This window comes from Malania oleifera, chromosome 8 (genome assembly GCF_029873635.1).
Source record: "Malania oleifera isolate guangnan ecotype guangnan chromosome 8, ASM2987363v1, whole genome shotgun sequence".
NCBI classification, from domain to species: Eukaryota; Viridiplantae; Streptophyta; class Magnoliopsida; order Santalales; family Ximeniaceae; genus Malania; species Malania oleifera.
Window position 1 is genome coordinate 58,281,089 of NC_080424.1, and position 27,352 is coordinate 58,308,440.

The 27,352-nt window shown below is 33.5% G+C and overlaps 2 protein-coding genes across 7 annotated transcripts in view; both read right to left on the reverse strand.

Moving 5' to 3' along the window:
* The window catches only part of LOC131161623 (universal stress protein PHOS34), a 54,405-nt gene that overhangs the window by 3,179 nt on the left and 23,874 nt on the right, over positions 1-27,352 (reverse strand). Inside the window, exon 5 of one of the 6 annotated variants that reach the window (XM_058117508.1) lies at positions 7,830-8,218. The exons of 1 other annotated variant lie outside the window; for it this stretch is intronic. The gene's annotated coding sequence lies outside the window, so the exon portion shown is untranslated. Of the gene's footprint in view, positions 1-7,829; positions 8,219-12,473; positions 12,651-12,906; positions 13,299-27,352 lie in introns of those variants that run through there. 4 more of the 6 variants (XM_058117505.1, XM_058117506.1, XM_058117507.1 and 1 more) reach the window with 4 other exon arrangements.
* On the reverse strand, positions 856-2,742 carry LOC131161622 (aspartyl protease AED3). Its single transcript, XM_058117502.1, has one exon. It carries the CDS (start codon positions 2,380-2,382, stop codon positions 1,078-1,080), a length of 1,305 nt encoding a protein of 434 aa, XP_057973485.1. The 5' UTR covers positions 2,383-2,742; the 3' UTR covers positions 856-1,077.

The following is a 27,352-nucleotide window of genomic DNA, read 5'->3' on the forward strand; positions in this document are numbered from 1 at the left end:
AAGCACTGAACTGAAATTAACGGGTCACCCGCCGAGTGACCCGCCCAAACCCACTTAACCCGTTTATAAACGGGTTAATCCGTGACCCGCCCAATTATTAAATGGGTTAACTTTCTTAAACCCGAACCCGTTTTAAATGGACGGGTCCGGGTGATCCGACGGGTTATGACCCGTTTTGTCAGGCCTAGCTAATATATATATTCAGCATCTCATTAATTCATAAGCTAATTACTTTTAAGTTAACCCATATATATGTCCATTCATTCAGGGCGACTCTTCCCAATATGGGGCCTTAGGCGAATGATTTACTTAAGAGTCCTTAATATTTTGTTTAATTTTTATTCTTATTTAAAATTATTTTTTTCTAACTTTTTGAGATGCAAAATCACTAACTAAAGTTTTATATTCAAGATTACATAAAGACTTGAAAAAAAAAAAAAAAAAGAATTAAATTACATTTACTTTATTTTCTAAAATATAATTTCATTTACTTTTGAGATAGTGAAAAAGTATGGGACAATATGACATCATAAAATGTTAACATTAAAAAAAAATTGGGGGCCCCAACTTTTGTGATAGTGGGAAAATCAATGTATGAAAAGAGATAGCATCATAAATAATGTTAATATTTAAAGAAAAATTGGAGCCCCTAGGCAAACCGCTCAATGGCCCTATGGTCACTGCATTCATTTAATCTATTATCTTATCATATGAGACATATACCTTTCACGTGGAACCCAATATCCTTTGGAATGTAAATCCTATATATATATATAGCATTTTACTTGAAATATGTATAATTTCCAAATTTTAAAAATTATTTTGAATGTAGAATGAATATAAAGAGAGAGCAGATTTACAAAATCTTAAAACTAATTATACATAAAACTATTTCAAAAGCTGTGACTACATTTCGTGACCCAGCTTATTCTCAAACATTAACATGCACATAGAATCAATTAAAAAAACAAGAAAAAAAACAAAAGAGACAAAAGAGTCAAAAACAAAAGACCTGCACGCATGGATATTTTCAGCACAAGAGGACAGATATGGAGAAAGAAGTAGAGAGCAAAATAGCTAGTTGCAGAGCTCGCGAGCAATTCCCAAGCGAGAGTTGGCAACATCGAAGAGAATCCGAAGGTTCTGCTGCTGCAAATTGGCTATCACATTCAGCACCGAGTTCACGTTGTTCGGCGCCGCCGCCATCGCCAGGCACGCCACCGTCCCAGCACTGCTGTGTATCAGGCTGTTCTCCATCGGCAGCCTCAAATCCATCCCCTCTAAATGGATCGTCACGGCGGGCGCCACCGCCTCGTTCGTCGCTCTGAAACATGTGTCAAACGCTCCCAGCGTCGTAAACGGGCCCGCCACCTGTTTCCTGAACTCCTGTTTGATGGCATCGTAGACCGGCTGGACGAACCGGGTTATAACCGTGCCCGAATCAATCACTGTTCCCGCCCCGGTGTTCGGGTTGAACGCTAAGAACTTCGGGTCCACTGGTACCCGGACCTTGCCGATGCTGACCCCGGTCAGGTTGACGTAGTACAGCGACGGCCGGTGCGGGTTACGCAAAAGTGGGGTGGTTTTGATGCTCTTTGGTTGACCCGCCGGCCCGAGTTTCAGCGACCCGGAAAAGTAGTAGGACTTGAAACTGGGCAGGCAGTACGAGAACACGCCCGAGTAGCGCGACCCGGATTGGGAGAGCAACGACATGGGGCCCCGGCCCATCCCCAGCAAACCCTGTGGCGGCACCGACCCACCCGAAACCGCATTGATGCACCCAAATGAGTAGCTGGGAATGACGTCATTTGCTAGACTTAGGGAATCGCGGGAGAGGGTGGCCGCGAAGGATGAATCTCCGCCGTAGGATTGGTTAAACAAGCACGCGCCCGACCCGGTTGCCGGACACGAGAGCCCACGAACCTGGGTGCATTCGGGTTCGGAGCAGTCCATCGACCGGCAGGTGGAAGAGGCCTTGGGCGAGAAAGTGGTGGAGGAGCAGCCGGCGCAGCCGCTGCACGGCACCCAGGCGGCGTCGTTGCTGGTGTCGAGAACCATGAACATGGTTTGACCCGGGGACCCGAGCTTGACCCGGACGACGTAGTTGGCAACGTTGAGGGCGTGCTGGCCGGAGGCAATTGGGACAGTGGGGGCCTTCTGGGCGACGAGGCTAGATAAGTAGGCCAGGCGCTCCGGGTCCTTGGAGGCCATGTTAATAACGGTGTTGGGCCAAGAACCGGGTTTGCGCGGTGAGAAGGGGGAGCATTTGCCGTAGATGGGAATGACGGAGAGATCTGAGCCGTCGGATTGGGAGCAAGGGTCAGTAGCCACGGCGATTGAGAGGAGAAGAAGAAAGAAGAGGAGTGTGGTTGTAGGGTCCATGGATTCCGGATCTTGAGCCGGATTCGGCCCGAGTATTGAACTGAGATGAGAATGGTAGCGGAGTGAGTGGGCGGAGGGAAGTGTGAATGGGAGCTATGTATATATAAGATGTTTGCGGGAGAGGGGGTGGTGGTCTTGGAACTGGGAACCCTGGCAACAATTCGCATAAGATAATTGTTCAAGTTAACAAGTAAGTGGTAGGGTCCATGAACGAGATATTTAGGTCGGATCCACTTGTTCACGCGGATCAATTGGCATGAAGAAATGGCAATTTGGGACAAAATGACAACCGGGACGATGATTCGGAGCTCATATGCATATGAGGATTCCTGTTACCAGTCCGATTCAAATATGTTTAATTCATTTATAAACGAATCAATTTGTTTTAAATTTAAATCTAGTTTAAATTCGACCTATTTTGCCACCATATTCCATCGGAGCATATGCATATGAGTTCCGAATCACCGGGATATATATATATATATATATATATATATATGTTATGCCGAGCACCCCACTTAAGCTAAATACCAATACTATAACTATTGCTATTGAATATATAAGAAACTAAAGTAATGTAAAAACTAATAATAAAACAGTAAAAAAAACAAGATAAGAAATTAACGAAGTTCAGTATAGAATTACCTACGTCATCGGGCGCCGACGATCAATCCATTATTTCTTGACAAAATACAATTTTGAGATATGTTTTACAAATGAAAAGTTGAGTTCTTTATATAACTTCAATCTCAAGTCCAAAAAACACTTCTCTCAAATGTGGACAAATAATACAAAAAATTTAAAAAACTTTTTATACTAATGTAGAACTATTCTACCAATATGAGACAAAAAATAACAGATTTCTACCTTGACGATAAATTCAACAAATTTTTCAGTCACCAACATTTTCTGGAGTTCCACATCATCGGCGCATTCCAAAAATTATCAGACTTATAAGATATTGATAAAGTCCAAACAATGTTTGAACTTGATTGTTGTCACAATCTTGGTCAATATATCTGTGGGATTTTCAGTTATAACAATCTTCTGAAGAAGTATCTTACCTCCATCAATAATATCCCGCATAAAATGAAACAGAACGTCGATGTGCTTTGTTCATTCATGATAGACTTGATTCTTTACTAAATGAATAACACTCTGGATATCACAGAATACAACAATGTGCTTCTGAACAACTCCCAAATTTTCAAGTAATCCCTGCAACCAAATAGCTTCCTTAACTGCCTTTGAAGTTGTCATGTACTATGCTTCTATTGTAAACAAGACAATGGTAGACTATAAGATAGACCTCCAACTCACTCGACTATTAGCAAATGTAAAAACATATCTAGTAGTTGATCGACGTTTATCCAAATCACCTGCAAAATCAGAATCCACATATCCAACAACACATTGATCAATAGTATTATTTTTCTCAAATACTATACCAACATCAATCGTATTCATAATATATTTCAAAATCCATTTCACAGCTTGCCAATATCCTTTACCCGGATCATGCATATACCTGCTCACCATACTAACAGCTTGTGAAATATTAGGTCTAATACAAATCATTGCATACATCAGACTACCAACAACACTTGCATAAAGAACCAGTGACATATACTTACGTTCCTTACCTGATTTAGGGGATAAAGCTACACTAAATTTGAAATGAGAAGTAAAAGGAGTGCTTACTGGTTTTGACTGCTCAAACATGCCAAAACTCTGTACTACCTTCTTTAAATACTATTTTTGAGACAAACTAACTCTTCCTCTCATTCTGTCTCTGCGAATCTTCATGTCAAGTATCTTCTTTACTCCATCAAGATCTTTTATCTCAAACTCTTGATTTAATTGACTTTTCAACTTGTTGATTTCTTCTCTATTCTTTGAAACTATCAACATATCATCAACATATAAGAGTAAATATATAAAAGATCAATTTTGTAGTCTGCAAAAATAAATACAATGATCATATTTATTTCTAATGTACTTCTAACCCATCATAAACTGATGAAATCATTTGTACCACTGTCTTGGAGGCTGTTTTAAACCATACAACGATTTACTCAATTTACATACGCAATTTTATTTTCCAACAACCTGAAATCCATCTGACTAAGTCATATAGATTTCCTCTTCCAAATCGCCATGTAAAAATGTAGTTTTTACTTCGAACTGAATTAGTTCAAGATCAAATTATGCTACCAAAGCTAACAAAATTCGAATGGAAGAATGTTTAATAACTGGAGAAAATACCTTATTATAATCAATGTCTTCCTTCTGTGCGTAGCCCTTAGCTACCAATCTAACTTTGAAGCGAACATTATTTTGCATTTGGAAATCCTTCTTTCTTTACTTAAACCCATTTGCAACCAATTGTTTTCTTACCCTTGAGCAGTTAGGCTAGCTCCCAAGTCTGATTATGATGAAGAGATTGTATTTCTTCATCCATCGCTCTTTTTCACTTGTCTGATTCAGAGTTCCTAATTGCTTCTTTGAGAGTGTAAGGAACATTATTATCCACAATTGGAAGTGCATAGGCCACCATATCAGTATACCGAGCAGGTTTTCGAATTTCTCGTCTTGGCCTCTGAGAAACAATTGATTCTTGTTGCTGTGAAGATTTTGGAATTGAAATTTCCTCTTCTTGTATACTATTTCCTACCGTAACTGGAGAGTTACCTTGTGTAGTATTATTTCTCACTGCGTTTCCCAAAATTGTCTCAACCTCCACTTGTTATTGAGTACCACTAGTTTTCTCTTCAACTCGTGACTCAATGCGTATTGTTTTCTTCATCATCGCAAGTTCATCAAAAGTCACATTCCTACTTAAAATCATTTTTTTGGTTTCTAAACACCAAAGACGGTATCCTTTGACTCCTACACTTATCCCCAAGAATATTGCTTTTCTTGACTATTGAATCCAACTTAGATTTTTTAACATGATAATAAGTCATAGTACCAAATACATGTAAAGAATCATAATCATTAGCAGGTTTTTCAGACCATACCTCATAGGGTGTTTTTCCCCCTATTGCAGATGATGGTAGACAATTGATGAGATGACACGCATATCTAACAGCCTCAGCCCAAAACCTTTTGTCTAACCCAACATTAGACAACATACATAACTTTCTTTAGCAAAGTCCGATACATGCGCTCTGCCCACCCATTCTGCTGTGGTGTATCTCGAACTGTGAAGTGTCGAGCAATACCTTCATCCTAACATACCTTCATAAACGGGTCACTCGTGTATTCACCACCATTATCTGATCTAAGCCGTTTAATCTTTCTACCAGTTTGAGTTTCAACTAATTTTTCCCACTTAATAAAAATATCACACACTTCATTTTTATACTTCATAGAATACACCTAAACTCTTCTAAAAAAATATCAACAAAAGTGAAAAAATAATGCATACCACCCAACGAAGCCATTTTTGTGGGCCCCCATACATCTGTATGGATGTAGTCTAAAATATCTTCAGTCTGGTGGATTTGCAATGTCAAATTTCACTCTAGTCTGTTTTCCCAAAATGCAATACTCACAAAATTTAAGTTTGCACACCTTTGTACCCTTTAACAAATCTCACTTAACTAATTATTATAAAGATTTTTCTCCTACATGTGCTAATCGTATATGACATAACCTAATTGTATATGAACCTGCATTTTTCTCAGAAACAACAGCTGCTGAGTCAATAACTGTACTACCTTGTAAATAATACAAGTTATTTTTCCTTATTCCTTTCATCACCACCAGCGCACCTGATTTAATCTTTAAGGTTTCATTTTTCAAAGTGATAGTGAACCCTTTAGATTCTAAGGTGCGTAATGAAATCAGATTCTTCTTTAGGCTTGAAACATACTTAACATCAGTCAAGGTCTTAATAGTTCCATCTTGACATTTCAACTGTATTGATCCTATTTCAGTTGTTTTACAAGTATTATCATTTCCCATAAAAACAACTCCACCATCTAATTCTTCAAAATTAAAAAATCATTCCCTATTGGGACACATGTGATAAGAACAGTCAGAATCCAAAATCCACTCACCAAAATAATGTGACAAAGATGTTCCAACAAGAGAAAAATCTGACTCACTTCCATCATCATTGGCTATATTGGCATTAGAATGTGTTTTGTCCTTATTCTTCTGCTGTAATTTAGGGCAATCTTTCTTGCAATGCCCTCTCTCACAACAAAAGGCGCATTCATCTTTACCAGGTCTTCCACGAGATTTACTCCTCCCATGAGATTTACTCTTCCTTTCAGACATACGACTTTGAGAACGTCCCTTTATTTTTACTGCTTCCGTTGTTTCCTTATGGACCCTCTGATCATTCTTTCTGCATTCAGTACTAATCAATGCAGTACAAACAACATCATAAGTAACTTTATCTTTCCCATACAATAAAGTTGTGGTCAAATGTTCATACTCATCAGGGAGGGAATTCAGTAACAATATGCCTTAATCCTCATCTTTCACATTTTCATCCAAATTTAACAAATCGGCCAAAATTTTATTGAAAGCATTTATGTGGTCATTAATTGAAATACCTGATTGATACTAGAAGCGAAACAATTTATTTTTCAAATAGAGCTGATTTTCCAGACTCTTAATCATAAATGTATCTTCCAATGTCTTCCACAATTTCTTTACAGATGTCTCCCTCATAACACAATATTTCTTATTTTTAGCGAGACATAGACGAGTCGTACCATATGCCTGATGATTGATCTTTTCCCAATTTTCGTCACCCATATATACTGGTTTATTATTTAAAGCAATATCTAGTTCTTGCTGATACAAGATATTCATCGCCTCACATTGCCACATACCAAAATTATTAGTACCATCAAATTTCTCCACCTCAAACCGAGCATTAACTATCGTCTTCGGTGATAATGTCGAAGCCAAAGGGGCTGGAGTTTGTGTGGACAAAGTTTCTTCTACTGCTACACTAGTTTTTGCCATCTTCTATATATTCAATAGCAACCAACAAAACGAAAGGCCTAGGATGAATAGTACGTACCAATTGTGTCTACTCCGTTTTATCTTATGAAATTTCACTTTAACCAGGTTGACCTCTAGAGAGCAATCGAGTCGCAATGGTTTCTGAGCACTCGCTTAGATAAGGTCTTTCTTAGGCATCAAACGTGGAATTAAGGATCCTAACAGAGGAACACCTCCGTATCGACACTATTCAACCTAACTCTGATACTAATTGTTGTGTCAGACACCCCACTTGTGCCGAACACCAATATTACAACTATTGTTATTGAATATATAAAAAACTAAAGCAATGTAGAAATTAATAATAAAACAGTAAAAAAAACAAGACAAGAAATTAACAAGATTCGGTATAGAATTACCTACGTCCTCGGGCGCCGACGATCAATCCACTACTTCTTGACAAAGTACAACTTTAAAGTGTGTTTTACAAATGAAGAGTTTAGTTCTTTATATAGTTTCAATCTCAAGTCCAAAAAACACTTCTTTCCAATGTAAGACAAATAATACAAAAAATTCAATACAACTTTTTATATTAATGTGTAACTATTCTACCAATGTGTAACAAAAAACAACAATATAAATATATATATATATATATATATATATATATATATATATTATGCAATGTTACACCAGTACCCATGTGCCGTCTTCAATTCTCCTGCTGTTGCTAGCTGCTGATTTGATCTCTCATCTCATCACGCCTCTCACCCCCTCTGGCCCTCCCCCTGCTACGGTGCTCTACTCAGACGGCAGTCAGCTCGGCAGATTGGTAGAAGCCTCATGGCCTTAGTCCTGACCCCCTCCCTTACTATAGTAATATAGAGCGCATTTAAAAAAAAAAAAAATGTCATTTATATGAAATGTTTTAAAATTTTTAAAATAAATAAATTATATTTTAAAGATTGACGAAAAGATCATTATAATCATCATATTTTTTTCTCCTAATTTGATGAAGACTTACAATTCAATATGCATTTGATTTATAATAATAGTCTTTTATGAATTTAAAATTAAAAATATATATATATATATTTAAATTTAGATAGATTTGAATAAAACAAAACTAAAAATCATACTTTAAATTTAAATAAAATAAATAAATATAAAATTAATTTTCCTGATAAATAAAAATTATAGAAAAAATAAATAAATAAATAAAATGAGTAGGGGCCAATAAGAAGGATAGTTTTGGAATTATGTGGAGGGACTGGTAGGCTCGTGAACGACAGCTGGATTGTGATGGCAGAGACAGCAGCGCGCAAAGTAATGGTGTCCGTAGGCGGGAGGCGGGCCAGATGCGGTCGGTCACGGGCTCACTCTAACTCTGGTCCGCCCTTGGGCCGGCCCTACCCTCCGGAAAAAACCGATTCATTGTCCCGGTTTAACCAATTTTATAAACTTAAAAAATGGAACAATTTTTGTGGACCAATGAATTTGGGGTGACCAATGAAAATTTTTTACAATGTTTTTAGTTGGCAGAGGGAAAAATGGAAGAACTCAAATTGAAGAGGATGGGTTATAAAAATTGGATTGGTTTTCGGAACAACCTTTTCATGGTTATTAGGCAAAAAAAATTAAGTTTAATTGCGTGCATATCCAAGATTTCAAGCATCGGTTTACTTATATTTTATTCTTAATTTTTTAAAGAATAATAAATTTTCAATTTTTTCGGTATTCATGTTACAAAATAGAATTTTTTTTTTTTTTTTTGTAATTGTGCAAAATTTTTTATTTCTCCATTTCAAAATAATTACAAAAATAATTTATTTTTTATTTTTTTAAAATTACAATTAAGGCCATAGATTTTGAAATGGATTTGAACTTTTATAAAACTCAATACAAATTTTATATTATATTTTGTTATAATCCACATAAATTCAAATTCAATGTACAAATTTCATATTCCCATAGAGTAAAAAATCAAAAAATCAGAAAATAATAAAAGGACATTTTCTGATTTTTCTATACAATTTCAAAAAAATTAGAAAATAATGTGGCATTTATATAATTATTTTTTAAAATTTAAAAAATAGGGAAAAAAATTATTTGGTAAGCAAATAGTGCAAAATTTTTTTAATGTTTTTTTATTTTTTGCATTTTTAAAAAAAAAAATCAACTAACTTTTCACGAGTCTAAAAAAGAAAAAATGAAAATCAAGTTTTACAACTAGATAGGCACTAAGTTTTTTAGGACGCGATGTTTTATAAGAACCCCTTAAATGCTAGTGATTTGAGGGAATAAATGAATTGACTCAATATTCATGAGCAAAAATAAATTAAAAGTAGATAGAAAATTATACAGTAAAAATGTAAAATTATAAAATTCAATTTTATTCCATCTATCATAAGATCCAAGAGAATAGATTTAAAAAATGGGCTAGTTCTTGGAATAACATTTTGGAAGAAGAAAATTTTAGTTCACTCCATAAATGCACTTGTACACATATTATAAAAATTTTCAAAGTGTCCTAATAGGAATGATTTTACCTCGTGGAATTAAATAAAGACACTGCGTTTTTATTTTTCATGAAAGGGTATTTAAAGGTTTTGACATATTTGCTTTATATTTTTTGTGCTTCAATCTTCTTATTCTTGACCATCAAAGCTCCTTTTTTTTTTTAGACCAATTATCATTGTTATTTTCATAGCACAACAACTAACAAATATAATCACATTTTGTTTTATAGTCATATGAATAGTTATCCATGTCAAAAAAAATTTAATGCCTCATGTGAGATATTATTTACTTTAACTTATGAATATTGCTTTTAAAGGCATGATGCATGGATAGAGTTCTAGGGTTGTGTAGTGATTAATTTAGACCAATAGAATTGGCCTTGTCTGAATGATTTTGTTGCATAATTAAAACCATTCGGATAGCTCCAAATAATTATAACCAAATATATATTCATTTGATTTTTAGTTTTGTAAGTCAAAAACTAAACAAACCAAAACCCAAATATGTTAGCCTTGGTGGTTACATGATCATATTTAATGTATTTTGATTTACATGAAGATACTAGACTAAAGGTAAAGATTGAACCGAGTGGACGTTCAAGTAGGAAATATGAAGATGGACACTCACTCGAAAGAATTCAAGCACATCTGAATAAAGCAAGTGCAAAATCATATGTAATAAAGAGTGTTTGAGGTAGAAACTATTGTAACCCTCGCAGTATTGTTTCATGTAAGATTACTGAGCAAGAGTTGAACAAATTGCATGTGCAGACTAGGACATAAGAGTATGTAGGATATTACCAATTCATTAGTTCGGTACTTATTAGTTTTCAAAGTAAAAACAAAAGTTTTATAAAAATATCTTTTACTCAAATGTATTTTTATATGAGACAAGTTTTAAATCATATTATTGTTATAATCTTTTAAAAACTTGGACATTGTTAGGTTTAAAACCTCAGTTATGCATCTCTCAAATTTCCTGAACACCCTTTAGTATTTGAAGCATAACTTTTGTTAGAAAACTCCAAAAAGGGCGATCTTGGTATCTACGGAAAGGTAAGAAAAAATTCTCATAACTTTCATCTTGAAGACTTTCACTAATTTAGGTAATCAATCAACGATTTGGGATAAACAATCGACGGTTTTAGGCATAATGTGGCCTAGTTGAAATAATCGACTAATTGAGGTAATTAGTCAACTAATTGGATAAAACAATCAACTAATTGGGTTAAATAGTCGACAGTTTGTGTCGAGATTCAAGCCCTAACGGCTACAAACTGCTAGTTTTCAAAGTAAACATATTATATATCATCTCAACGGCCATAAAACAGCTAGTAGCTCATTTTACCTATAAATACAAGTCCAAAAACTTGTTTTAAACATTATTGATTTAGAAGTTCAAATATCATTCCCAAGCACACCACATTTTAGTTCATATTTCAAGTGCTCAACTTCTCTCTTGCCCCTTAACTTTGTTGTGAATCATTACTTTAAGAGAGTTGTGTGAGGTTTTGGTTGTATTAATTATCAGCTCATTCAAAGAGCATTTGTTTTGTATTCCATCTTCAAGCTATAAAAGGTTCTTGGTGAATCGGATCGCAAATGGTTTTTGGTGAATCGTGGTTGAAGGTTCTTGGTGAATCAGATCGCAAATGGTTCCTGGTGAACCGTGGTTGAAGGTTCTTGGTGAACAAAAGGGATTTGTTCCCGATCCTAAAGACTTTTCCACCATTAAAAGAGTTTATAGTGGATTGTGGAATCCTTGAGTGTGTCTCAAGGCGTGGAGGTAGACAAGAGGCCGAACCACATTAAACATTGGTGTTAAGCTTCTCTTCCTTATACTATTTAATTTATGTCTTGTGCATGATTTATATTTTATTTATTGTGATATAATTACTTGTATCATATCAAGAATTATATTTTGTAAAGAAAAACCTAAATTCGCAATAGAATCCATTCATTCCCCTCTAGACTCTAATCTTGGGCCGACAAAATAGAATAACCTTATAAAAAAAAAAAACACCCTGATTGGGCCATATAAAGAAACTATCTTCTTACTGCTTGCTGAGCCATACTAGCCTTAGCTCAATCAAGATCGAGGGTAGATTAAGCCTTGCACTTCAGGGTTGACCTGTATCTAAACCTTGACCATTATCCTTGGCCTTTCTTCTCTCCATTTAGTTTTTATCTTTGACCAGTATCTAAAGACCTTGATCATTTACTTCATTTAAGCCGCCAAAGTGATTAACGTCAAAAGCAACAACTCGTTTGATTCGATGAAATAACTATGCATTTGAACAAGATGAAATATAATTTAAATTTTGAAAATAAATAGTTCCTTTTTACATATTCCTAATTATTGAAATATGTAATAAGAAAGAAATAGACATCTTCATAATATATTTTTAAATATTTTTAAATTATTATTCATTATCTATTCCTTATTATAGACTCATAAAATATTTCTCATTATTATTTACTTTATAATAATAATATAATTTTTTAAATAACTAATTGTAACTAACCTATTAAAACTAATCTATTCCTAAAAAATAGACATTCCACAAAACAAACGTAGTTTTATACATAGAAATGTAATAAAATCGGGTAAAATAGAATAAAATTTTTTTTTTCACTCGATTTCATCATTTTGACATTCAAATATTCATTTCATTCCTTTCCTATCTTATTCCACTCCACCATCCAAACATGACATTAATTCTAAAATTTCATAGTCGAAGAGGAAGATCCGAGAAGCTTCTGGAAAGGTGACCAAGTAAATAACTGAAACAAACATATACGGAGAAGCACTTAAAATATATGTCACAGTCTCACGGAGGAGCAACACAAAATTTTATTAAATTTTATTTAAATTTATAAAAATTAAAATTTAAGATTCAAAATTGATGCTTTTAGTTAATTATATGTTTGAAAGAAAATTTGAATAATAAATTTTTTGACAAAATATAATACAAAAAATGTTTTGAGTTTTGTACAAAATGAATGGCGGCCTAAGAAGAAAAAGATAAAAACTCTCTCATTCAATTCAATCATTTAAAGTGGCTCCCACCATGCTCACGAGTCCACTCTGCTCTATCAATATATTGCAGAAATAAACTGGTCTGGGAAAAAGTTCCAATTCAAATAATTCATGCAAACAGTATCCTTATGTTCTAGTCGACCAAAGAAGAAAGAAGAAAGAAGATAAACACTCTCTCATTCAATTCAATGATTTAAAGTGGCTCCCACCACGCTCACGAGAGAAAAAGTTCCAATTCAAATAATTCATGCAGACAGCATATGCTCATGTTCCTCTTTCCCTTCATCCTCATTAAATACCAATGAGAAATCCACAATTTTTGTCAGCCTCATGGCATGGTTCAAGCCACCTCTGTCCTCCACAAAGGATCCAAATGAAACAAAACACCAGAACTGCATTCAGCAAAACCAACGAGCACTCCCAGATGGAGAAAAAAAAGAAAGAAAAGGGAATTGGCGAGAAATTACAAGGACATGAAATCTATTACCCTTTGGACCGAAAAGAAAACCAGTGCAAATTATGCGCTGAATTTGTCTTATCATGATCTTAAACTCACTAATTAACCATATGAAATCCTTTACTCGACAGGGGGGACAGTTTGATTCATCAGATTACAATACCAAAAAGCATTTTCTTTGCAAACAGATTGTCACCCAAATTTAAGAACTGATCAGTTACCAAAAGACGCAATAACATTTTCTGTCAGCCTTGATTTCTGTACAACATGCTAGTACAACAGCAACATCACAAAAAGAGAATAGCTATTGCGTGGTTTTCTCTTCCAAACAATTTACGAGGGATGGAGAAAACTGAGATCACAGGGGTAGGTGGTGGAGATGCCTCCAGTTGCGTGAATTCCACAATCAACATGACTATCATAGACATTACTTCGCAACATAAAGAATGTTCATTGAAGCTGAGCCACAACAAACTTCACTTCAAACTATGGATGAGAAATCAAGATGCGTAGCATCCCAATTTACATGCACAAACCAAAGAAGTTTGTCCAACCTCGTTAAAAGGAAACTTGGCCAAAGGTGGAAAATGCATTTCCAAAAACAAATGTTTTGGAGCTGAATCAAAATCATAGTTAATTATAGAACGCTGGTATATTATTAATAAATAAAGTTTAGTTACTGATAAGTTGTGGCATTTTTTGTGATTGAGCCTTTTTCTTTCTTTTTTCTAGAAAAAAAAAAAAGAAAAAAGACTAATACAAAGGGATGTTACTGTTTTTTTTTTTTTTTTAACAGGAAGATGAAATGGATTATTTATTTTTTAAATTTTTTATCGAGGAAGTAAATATTAATAGCACTAGAGAAGTTGCTGCATCGAAAACTCAAAGCTGGTATTGGTGCCAGTACCATTGCATAACTCGTACGTGCCAAGGCCAGCTTCTCTTATTTCCTTCTCCATTATTGCTGCTATTGTTGTTAACCATAATGATGGTGGTGGTGATGTTAAATTCTTGATAATGATTTATATCCATAACGTAATATTCAAATAATTATGTTTTAATTCCAATTTGTAATAGAAAAATGATGGAGGATCACCAATTAGAACTTTACGTGCTTACAATGTGGCATGTATTTATTATATATTAGGTTAAAATTTTTCGTTATTTTATAAATTTTTTTAGAAAAAGCATAGTTTTAAATCCCAGACCAGTGTCGAAGAAAGGGCACGGAGTCAATCGAACTAATTGGACAGGTGGTGGTGCTACCCATGATATTACACACACACACACACACTGTAAAGATAATATTGCACTAATCCAAGATGATATTACAAAGATGCTATGCATAATCACCTATAGCTAATTAGAGTACAAAATATTCACTAATATGTTACAAATAAAACTAGTACTATTTCTAAAATACATGTATTATTATTATTATTATTATTATTATTACTGCCGCTGCTACTACCACCACCACTGTCATTACTATTATGTTAGGAAACAAATATTGAAACATGGCAGACAAAAAAGTGTGGTAGCCTAGACACTAAATAGAAATTGAAGACTCAGGTTCGTCCTACTCTCGCCTCATCACCTAACATTTTTTATTTATTTTTTTTTATAAAAGGAATGGGTTGACCGATTGCTGACCCCAATCAATACTGACCTAGGAACTTGCCTAGGTTCGTTCCATTTCTGGGTTTGGGATCATGCTTAGACCAGCTTGGTGACCAACGCCAATCAAACTTGATCAGATCGACCAGTCAAATTTAAAATCATGTTTGTTAACATTTTGAGTCATAATCGTTTTGATTATGACAAATACAAAATATTTTACCTGTGCATTGAGTATGTGAGCAAGATTATCACTTTACATGCACGGATGATAAGGATAAAATAAAAGTCATGAGGAGCTGAAATTCAACATCACCTGACGTATGACATGGCAATACGAAGTGCAAAAGAAATGAAGACAAAATTTGTTTTCTTTAGGTATGTAATAATTGCATCTCATGCATGGTAAGGTTTGAATGCTCAAATACATAAGACCATAGACTGACCATTAGGACCCAAAATCCTTACAACAAAATGCTATAACTTATTCACGCATGGTTGAATAAGTTCAAGGACAAAAACAGGACAAAAATGTGCACCTTGAAAGGGCCCCGGTCGACCGAACCTTTTTAGTTCAAATTGCCTTGGCCGACTGAAGCTATTTATTAAAGATTTTTTAAAGGGGGCTCAAGCGACCGTCCTATTTATCACACAACTTCCTCAGGCGTCCGAATCTAAATTCCTATCTAACTCAGCTCCTTCGGCAGACCGGTACTCAGGTTTAAACTTGACCGGGCGATCGAGCTTAACATTTCAGGTAACCAAACATTAGACCAGGCGACCAAACCTACGAAGGTTTGGAAAATCGCCTTGGCTCGGCCGACCAACACTTCCCACGACAAACCTAACCCTTAAGATCTTTCAAATTCACTGTGTCTATTCAGGCAACTGGCCCATAGCTCCGGGCAACCGAACCTCTCAGTTCGCGATTTTTTATCGTGTTAAACAGGGGTTAATTTTAATAAAACTTTTCCAAAATGACCGTCGTGTCCCCAACAGTAATATTTTTTAGGGTTTCTATATATACCCCTTCATTTGTCCTGATTTGTGAGATGATTAGTATTTTGATTAGCAAATTTTCTCTAAAAATCTTTTTGTGCTAAAGCTCTCATACTCCCACATTTTCATAAGCTCATTGTTAAAATTCTTTCTCATACTCTATTGATTGCATATTTTAGAAAGAGTGCATTTATATTATTCATCTTCATTTGCAAAGTTTGCAAATTGAGGCTTGAATAAACACTCAAATCTTGTGGGCATTTATAAATTATGTTTAAACTAACTACTCTCACATACTTGCATTGTTTGAGATTGATTTTGAGAGTTAGCTATAGCTTTTCCTATTATATTTTATTGATAAATATTATTTGGAAAGAACTCCTCCTTACTTGTGAATCTTGGCATCCTTATTGCAAGATTCAAAAACTTGTTTTGTGTTCTTGATAAAAATATCTTTTACAAGCTTAAACCCTAATATCTATTGTGCTTGATATTTGATAAAATATTTTGAGATATATGCTTAGGGTTTTTAAAATACTTTTGATTATTCTTTTATTGAATATACTATATTGAATCAAAGTTCTCACTCTCACACATATATATGCACACATTCTTGAGAGTTGACATATAACTTGACAAATCTCACTTGAGAATAAATTCTTATCATCTATGAATGCATTGTGCTTATTGGTTGTATTGTGGTACATATCTACTTGTGTACGAGGCACTTGTATTGTACACAATAATTACTTGATTATCTATTGTATTCCCGACGTATGATCGTCGGAGGAGGATTGCACTAGCCTATAACGTGCATCGGATTGCTTAGACCTGGTTAAGAAAGCACTGGATGGTTTAGACACGGTTAAGAAAATTAGGAGCACCTTTCTAAGGTGTGATTGTAAAGGTTGGGGTCAGCCCTATGATATGACCTGGGGTATTCCCTTGTTCAGTAAGGAAAGGGTGTTGTAAACGGTGTCGCTCCACCCATAAGTGAACAGGTAGTGAATCCTCTTACTTGTGAGCTTGAGACAGGGACGTAGGCAGCATTTTTCGAACCCTGATAACATATCTTGTGTCGGCTTCTAAATTCTTGCACTTTAATTTCCGGCACATGTATGCTTATATTTAATTAATTATGAATGTGTGCATGGTTTATATATTGTGCATGATTGGGAAATACTGAGTCTGCTATGCTTGCTTTGATTATTTGCTCAATTAAATTATTGTTGGGTAATTGGTATTCGCTTAGATAGACCCTAGGTTTGTGTAATACTATTGTCATCTGATTTAACCTAAGAGAAAATTTTAAAATACCCAATTCACCCCCCTTCCTTGGGAATACACAAATTCCAACAATTGGTATCAGAGTCTCGTTGCACTAGACTTAAACGTTTTTACAAAATATCACAATGACTCATATTGGTGTATCCCCATTCGGTGAGGGACAATCAGTTACCAAGCCTCCTATGTTTTGTGGTGTCGATTACACCACCTAGAAAATTAGAATGAACATTTTCATAAATCTGTAGACTGGAGGGCCTGACAATTGATTGCTAAAGGAAGATGTGCACAAATAGATGAAAAAAATTTTAATTTGATTAATCCTAATGTCATGGATATGTTATACTGTACTGACTCTAATATCTTTCTTGAGATCATGGCATGTATAAGTGCGAAGGAAATTTGGGATGAGCTCGAAAAGAAATACGGAAAGACCCAGGAGAAAGTGGCCATCTCTCCAAATGCTCCGACCTTGAGTGATCAGAAAGGTGAAAGGTGCAGTCATGTTGAATTAGCAGGCGACAAGGTATATGACTCACCTTCTACATCAGTTAATAATGTATGCAATAATTCTCGTGAAAAATATTGCAATATATTTTGTGATGAATCATCTGTTAAATCTTGTGATATCCTAGCTAATAATTCATGCATTGATCCATATGTCAATTCTTGTGTCAAATCTTAAGATGAATCTTGTGATGAATTTATTGATGAAAGCATGCCACCACATAAAGAACTAGAAAGAACTTTATTTTATATGCATAAGTTTCTAGTTAGGGTGTTCTAAGCATAAAATTTTCATGAAAAATGAAAATAAAAGGATGGAAAAACAATTGAAAGATCAAAGAAAATATCATGTCATCTTAGAAAATAAGAAGATTGTGAAGGTGTTGAAAATCATCTGCTTAGAAAGAAAAATTGAAGGTTATTCTGGAATGATTTTCAAATCCAAAAATGAGAAGTACAGTTCGAATAAACCCTTAAAAATTAAACGAAATAAATATTTCAGAAAAGGTTCATATTTTAAGTCCCATACTCCTTTTCATGCCTCGCCAAGAAAAAATAGAACAAATAAGCAAAATCTTTCATGTATATACAAAATTTGCTTATTTTGTAAAATGATATGACACATTCAGTTCACTTGTCTATCTAGAAGTGCTAGAGGCTTGGATAAGGAAAGGATGTTGGTTGTCATGAAGACAAATACTGTAGGACCAAAGGAAGATCGAATTCCAATAGGAATTACATAAATTTTTTAAATTCTTCCTTAGTTCTGGGGGTTAGGTGTAGTGGTGACTAAAAGGCTTAGGAAGTGATTTGGCCTTAAATTGTAAAACCTTAATTTACACATCCACTTCCAAATAGACATGACATCTTTGTTAGGTAAATCATTCTTATTGCTTAACTCATGCTTGAATATAAAAATGTTAAGTTAAGCATCCTTTGTCCATTGTACAAGTTCAGGTTTTAGGGAATTTGTTGACTTTTTGAGTCCGATCCCTATTTTGATAATAACAAACAACAGCATCTCACTTGTGTACTTAGTGAATATACAGGTTTATAATTTTGGAAGCACAAGTGAAGGATGCAAAATGGAAGTCATAAATGCACTTCAAGCTTACACCAATCGGCGTATTCCATGGGAATCAAGAGAGCAAGCTTGAAAACTTTATTTATTTTTGGGTTGTAATAATTAATTATGCTTAATTGTGCATGCATCTCATGATTTAATTGAAGCTCATACTTGACCTTATATTGACTTTAGGGCACATAAACTTTTCATGAAAATATTTTTCCAAAACAAATTTCTTCTTCTTCAAAAAAAAAAAAAAAAAAAAAAAACCCTTCATGTTTCTTCCTTATTTTAAAAAGTGTCCAACATGAAAGTTGAGAGATTTTTTCTTAGCTTTCTGTTGATACCAAATACGTTCAATTTGAAGTTATATAGAAAAAGTTGTCCAAATTACTGAAGGGTGTCTGCAGCAGAAAAATTATCTTCATGTTTCTTCCGTTTCATTGATGAGCAATTTTATCAATCAATCACACCTTATCTTAAAAAGTGTTCAGCAAGAAAGTTGTCTCTTAGCTTTCGGTTGATACCAAGAATGTCTAATTTGGAGTTGTATATAAAAACTTATGACTGAAAAACTGAAGTGTGTTCGCACGCTAGTTTTCAAAATAAATTATATTTTAATACCCTAACGGCCATAAAACAGTTATATCTTTAATTTGGCCTATAAATACATGCCTAAACACTTGAAAAATGTTAGAAAAATCATTTGGGAGCATTCTTGCATACTCTCTCTTTCCCAAACATATTTTATACTCCATTTTTTATATCAAAGCTTATTTTCTCCTATTCTTTTACTTGAAAATCTTTTTGGGGAAATTATTTTTTAGGTTTACAAACAAGGCTTGAGCTTGAGCATATGTTTATAATATATATTGCTTGAAAAGCCTTCTTTCTATTTTTAAGGAGCCAATCTTGAAAGAAATCATTTCTCCTACTCCTTTCATTTGAAAATATATATATTTTGGAGAAAACTCTTTAAATTTTTTAACAAAGCCTTAAGCAATATCTTTTCACTCATATTTTCTTGCTTGGAAGGCTTCTTATATTTGATAAGGTTAATCATTTTGAGTAAATCATTTTTCCATTCTCTCACTCAAATAATTGCAAAATATTTTTGAAAGGTTTTATCATACTTTACCAAGCTTCAAATTGAAAATCATTTGAGAGTGCATTAAGGTTCTTACATTGTAAAAATCAACTTGTAAAGAAGCATTTACTTGTACTCAAATTTTCATACCATTTGTATTTACGGTTTGGGTTCTAAACCGGGTGAGGTAGCTACGCCTCGTGAGCAACGAATTAGGAGGAAGTTGTGCCTCTTGTATGCAACGGATTAGGAGGAAGTTGTGCTTCTTGTAAGTAGCAGATTGTAACAGGAAGCTTTGCCCGATTTTAAGGAGCGAAATAGTGGAATCCTTGGGTGTTTTGCCCAAGGCGAGGACATAGTCGGTTTTGTTGAACCTCGTTAAAAATTCGGTGTTTGGGCCCTCTCTCTCAATCTCTCTTTATATTTCCGCACTTATATTTATATTTGATTTGTTGTGCATATTTTAAATATTCACATTTCATTATATTTGTGATATTTGCAAATTGCTTAGTAAGACCCTATGTTTGTATAATACTGATTGTTAATTTTAAATTGAATATGTGTAATACTGATTGTTAATATTAAATTGAATATATGTAACCTAGGAAGAATTTTTTAAATTCCCAATTCACCCCCCGCCCCTCTTGGGAATACACAACTCTCAATTGGTATCAAAGTCTCATTGCATAGACTTAACCGTTTTTGTAAAAAGATAGCGATGACTCACATTGGTGTATCCCCATTCGGTGAGGGACAACTATGGTTTAGGCCTCCAATTTTCTGTGATGAAAATTTTATCGAATGGAAATTAAGAATGAGCGTTTTTATAAAATCAATGGATTGGAGGGTCTGACAAATGATTGTCAAAGGAATTTGTATGCCAATGAATGAAAATGATATGCATGCAAATTCAAATGCCATGGATATGTTATATCGTGCTTTAGATTCTAATTTTTTTCTTGAAATTATGGCATGTAAATGTGCAAGGGATATTTAGGAGCTGGAGAAGAGATATGGAGGAATCGAAAAGAAGGAGTCTACTACTCAGGAAGCTTCAAGCTCAAATGAGAAAGTGGTGGCAAACTATGATCAAAGTGATTTAGCCGATGAGGAGGTGTTTGTATCACAATCTCTTTTATTGAATGATACATATGATGATTCTCATGTTATATCATGTAATGCATCATATAATGAATCATCTGATATTTCTTGTGATAATACTGTTAATGGTGCATTTGATGATTCTTGTGTAGATTCATATGTTATATCATGTGATAAATCATCTAATGCTCATTGTGAAAATTCTGCTGAATCATGTGATAAATGTAAAAATGAAAGCATGTCTTATGTCGTTGAACTAGAAAATGTCTTTTGAAAATGCATGAGTTTCTAGTTAGGGTGTATAAGCATAAAATATTTTTGAAAAATGAAAATGAAAAGATAGCTAAACAATTAGAAGAATTAAAAGATTATCATGTTATTCTAGAAAAGAAGAAAATTAAGAAAATTCTAAAAATCACTTGCTTAGATAGAAAAATAGATGATTATTTTGAAGCAATTTCTAGGATTGCAAGTAAAAAGAATAGTTCAAATAAACCCTTAAGAGTTAAAAGAAATAATATTTTCAAAAAGGGTTTAGGTCTATCTCAAAAATCCCATTGTCATGCTTCATCAAGCAAGAAGAGAAGAAATAAGCATAATTTTTCACGAATATACAAAACTTGCTTATTTTGTAAAATGAAAGGGCATACCCGATATAATTGTCCATTTAGAGGTGCCCGAGGCAAAGATAAGAAAATGACATGGCTAATCAAGAAAGCAAACCTCTTTGGACCAAAGGTAGAATAGGTTCGTATAGGAATTACATGATTGATCAATTTTTTCCCTAGAACTTAGGATTAGTTAGGCTTAGGGGTAATGATAACTAAAAGACTTAGGAAGTGGCGTGTACTTAAAATTGTAGATCTTAGTATATGTATTCACTATACACTATTTTATATACTAAAAACATCAGATATGCAAGCCAATATGAAATTTCTAGTAATATCTCCAATATGAATTTAATGCACATATACATCATTATGATTGGTTAAAATATGATAATATTGGCTATAGCATGTTTGGGTAAATCCACTTCCAAATTGACACAAACATATTTGCTTGGTACATAATTCTTAATGCTTAACTCATGCTTAAATGAATATCTTTAGTTAAGCATATTTTTTTCCATCACACATATTTGAGCTTTGGGAGTTAATCTTAAACTTTGTATCATATAAACCTAAACTCAAAATGAAAAGTAAATGTTTAAACTTTTTCAAATGCATTTGAAGCTCATCCCCAGTTAGAAATTATAGGTTAAGTCTAAGCTTGAAATGCCAAATGATTGCTCATTGAAAATAAGAAATTTTTTGCTAAAAATTTTAATGCTTGGGCTGCATAATTGAGGGGGAGGAGCAAAGTTAAAATTCATCCAATAAACGCTAAATTTTATTGTGCTTGATTTATAAATATTTTATAGCTTAATTTATATTGGATGTTTTGCAAGAACTAAATGCCACTATTCATTGCCTGCTAAATGTTATACTATTTGATGGATAGTTTATATTTATTTTGAACTATACTAATCTACATGCTTGATTTGAATGTCTTTCTCATGAAATGCATGTTGGCAGTTAACTTGGGCTTTGCATGATGATTTTGAATGATGACATATAGACACACATGCTAGCTAGTTAACAGAAATCATGACTTCATAAGACTTATTTTAAATAAGTCTTATGTAGTTTCAAAGTAGTGACCATATTCCACTTAGCATCCTAATCTGTTATGCAGTTTACTACATGCTGATAGAACTTTATGAATATCTATATAGAAAATTGCATGTAAAATATTTGAATAAGTTGTGCATGTTAAATCCTGAGTGCTATATGCTAAATTAAAATACACATACACTTTTCATGAAATTCTCCTAGGATGCTCTAAATTATGCATATTCTATGTTCCTAGGATAGTCTAAGTTCATGGATACCATTTGATCCAAATCTTTGAGTTATGAACTTAATGTAGGACCCAAATGGTTATTCAGACTATTTTAAATTCAAAATAATAGGCCTTTATTAAAGTCCATAAACTTGGAAAAATTGCATGACATTGGGGTAGCTTTCATTTGTCACACGCTCATTGAGTCTTTTGAGTCGTGTTACCTTCTTGAACCCCAACTGCATAGTTATTGCATAATATTTGAGTATAGTCTTAATTGGCTATCGTATGCTTATTGAAATGCAATATGTCGTGCATATGTGCTGAATATCTAATAGTTGCTGCATACTGAAATCTTTTGAAGGATGAATATATGTTGAATGATCTTAAATGAACATCATCCTTGAACCAAAATGCAAGCATGTGTGCATGCAAATATACAGGGGAGTTGAGCAACATCATTTTAAGAAAATAGCTTAAACGTAACTCTTGTAGATTCTTGTGCATCAAATCATCATTGCTTTTGTTTTTGAGCCCTCAAGTTATTAAGAAAACCATGAACATCATATCCTGTTTTTATAGGAATGAGTCTACTGATATTGTCTTTTGATGCATATGTGATCTATAGGAATGAGTCTACTGATTGAATAAAAATTGTTTAATCAATATGTAGAAAAATTTAAATCAACTGCTTACACTGAGTAGTACTCTTCTTGAAATTCAACTTTTGAGAAGTGTACGTAATTTATTGCATCTAAGCACATACTCAAATTGAAAGGGAGGGTTTTTAATATTTAGTTTATATCTTGTTATGCTCGCCAACATTATAAGTTAGATTAGAAATCTTCTATAGCATGTGCGTTAGAGCATGATGATTTTATTGAAAATCTTAAATTAAAATTCGTTGTTTTGCCAACCATCTTTTTGCCATATGATCTTCTATTAAATAATGTTATATCTTTAGGATCTATATGATTGTTTGCCTTTTTCTGGTTATACTTTGGAATGTGCTTAAATGTTTACCAGAAAAAATGTCCGTTTGCTTGAACTTTAGTGATTAAAATCATTATATTACAAATATGATGCCTTGTATTTATTGATAATATCATAAGGTAATTTTTTTTTTCTTTTAAAACTTGTATGGCAAGAATGATCTTATAATTTTTCAAATCTTTTTCTTGCTTGTGTGCTTAAAAATATTCATGACATGTGATTTTCTATTTTTTCTTAAATTCGTTTTATCATGATATTTCTAGTATTCAAAGGCAAATAGGGAAAAAGTTTAAATTTTTTTTTTAAAAGAAAAAAATTTTTTTTACCCTTTTGCTAATGACAAAAGGGGGAGAAGATTAATGAACAAAATTTTATAATTATACTCTCCTGCTTTTATATTTTAACAAAAATGGAAAATGATGATTGTGCTTCATTGAATATTTTTTACGCTTCAAACATATACCGCACATTGAACCATTGAGCTTAAATGTATAACTTGAAAATTTCTAAATTCTTCATGTGTGAAAGTGAACCTTATTGAATATTTTTTAAATTATGCATATTGTGAGGGGGAGCCTTGTCAAGCATACCCAATTTTGCTCATGTGTTTGTCATCATAAAAAAAGGGAGTATTGTTGACTTTTTGAGTCTGATCCCTGTTTTGATTATAACAAACAACATCTCACTTGTGTATTTAGTGAATATATAAGTTTATAATTTTGAAAGCACAAGTGAAGGATGCAAAATGGAAGCCGTAAATGCACTTCAAGCTTGCACCAATTGACGTATTCCATGGGAATCAAGAGAGCAAGCTTGAAAACTTTATTTATTTTTGGATTGTAATAATTAATTATGTTTAATTGTGCATGCATCTCATGATTTAATTTAAAGCTCATACTTGACCTTAGATTGACCTTAGGGCACATAAACTTTTCATGAAAATATTTTTCCAAAACAAGTTTCTTAAAAAAAAAAAAAAAAAAAAACCCTTCATGTTTCTTCCATTGTATTAACGAGCACTTTTTTCTATCAAAAACTCCTTATTTTAAAAAATGTCCAACATGAAAGTTGTGAGATTTTCTCTTAGCTTTCCGTTGATACCAAAGACGTTCAATTTGGAGTTATATAGAAAAAGTTATGTCCAAATTACTGAAGGGTGTCCACAGTAGAAAAATTCCTTTCATGTTTCTTCCGTCTCATTGATGAGCGATTTAATAAATTAATTACTCCTTATCTTAAAAAGTGTTCAATATGAAAATTGTCTCTTAGCTTTCTGTTGATACCAAGAACATCCAATTTGGAGTTGTATATAAAAGGTAATGACTGAAAAACTGAAGGGAGTTCAAGAAAGCGCCCTAACGACCCAAAACGGCTAGTTTTCAAATTTAATTATATTTTAATATCCTAAAGGCCATAAAATGGCTATATCTCTAATTTGGCCTATAAATACATGTCTAAACACTTGAAAAAGGTTAGAAAAATCATTTAGGAGCATTCTTGCATATTCTCTCTTTCTCAAACATATTTTATACTCCATTTTTTAGATCAAAACTTATTTTCTCCTATTCTTCTGCTTGAAAATCTTTTGGGGGAAATTATTTTTGGGGTTTACAAACAAGGCTTGAGCTTGAGCATATGTTTATAATATATATTGCTTGAAAAGCCTTCTTTCTATTTTTAAGGAGACAATCTTGAAAGAAATCATTTTTCCTACTCCTTTCATTTGAAAAAATATATATTTTGGAGAAAACTCTTTGAATTTTTGAAGAAGGCCTTAAGCAATACTTTTTCACTCATATTTTCTTGCTTGGAAGGCTTCTTATATTTGATAAAATTAATCATTTTGAGTAAATCATTTTTTCATTCTCTCACTCAATTAATTGCAAAATATTTTTGAAAGGTTTTATCATACTCTACTAACCTTCAAATTGAAAATCATTTGAGAGTGTATTAAGATTCTTACATTGTACAAATCAGCTTGTAAAGAAGCATTTACTTATACTCAAATTGTCATACCATTTGTATTTACGATTCAAGTTGTGAACCGGGTGAGGTAGCTATGTCTCGTGAGCAGCAAATTAGAAAGAAATTGTGCCTCTTGTAAGCAGCGGATTAGGAGGAAGTTGTGTCTCTTGTAAGCAACAGATTGTAATGGGAAGCTCTACCCGATTTTAAGGAGTGAAATCCTTGGGTGTTTTGCCCAAGGTGAGGACGTAGGTGGTTTTGCCGAACCTCATTAAAAATTCGGTGTTTAGGGCCCTCTTTCTCTCTTCTCTCTTTATATTTCCGCACTTATATTTGATTTGTTGTGCATATTTTAAATATTCGTATTTCATTATATTTGTGGTATTTGAAAATTGTTTAGAAAGACTCTAGTTTTGTGTAATACTGATTGTTGATTTTAAATTGAATATACGTAACCTAGGAAGAATTTTTTAAATTCCCAATTCACCCCCCTCTTGGAAATACACCACAACTCTCAGAATTCATCATATATTGTATACCATCTAACCACAAGCCTATTCTTAAACATAGAAGCCTTAATCAAAATACAGTCATCACTCTAGACTTAAGCACTAAGGGTCATAAATGTCTATTCTATTATTGTTAATTAAAGTCATCCTCCTCATAATCAAAATTAGAGATATCCACTAAGGGATTCATATTTTATTGATTAAATCAATTTGTTCCCTTTGAGTATAAAAAATAAATCCTCTAATCTTGATTTACCAATCACTTCCATAGGAAATCTTTACCATACCATGAACATTCAGTAAAGATTTTTCATATGCATTAGATCGTATCCCTGCTCTAAATCATGATCATATTTAAAGGATACCCTCCAGTAATGGCTAACTAAAAGGGTCCAAAGAGCAGTGTTTTTCTCTCAATTGCTCTCTGCCAAAGCCGTTAGGACATAAATCCTAACACGAAAATACTTTGCATATTGTCCTACTCCAAAATACTCTTCGAAACTCAATGGTGGACATTTCTGATTCCACAAAAATATTTTGAATATTGTTCACTCATAATCCACCTTGTTCATTTAGCACCTTAACACACAGCTCAGTTGCGAACAAATGAACAACTCTTCAGTTCATCCAGGATTTGTGTCATGTACATCATTCACACTGAAGAGGTTGGATTATAGCGAAAAAAGTAGTAGGCTTATGACTTTGATTAGATATTACTTGTGACTTTTTGGTCTTCTAAGCCTAAATATGTAAAGCCAAGAATTAAATCCTTGAAAATTTTAAAACACTTGACTAAGAATTCAAAAATTATGAAAAGGCATAAGATGGATAAGTGCTTATCTCAGGGGGAGCATTTCTCTTTCATGACTATATACTAAATGCTCTCATAATCACATCTATTGCCCACATGCCTTTATAAGAACAACACTGAACTGAAATCATAACTATCCATTGTTGCTTACTGTTCATATTATCTTAAT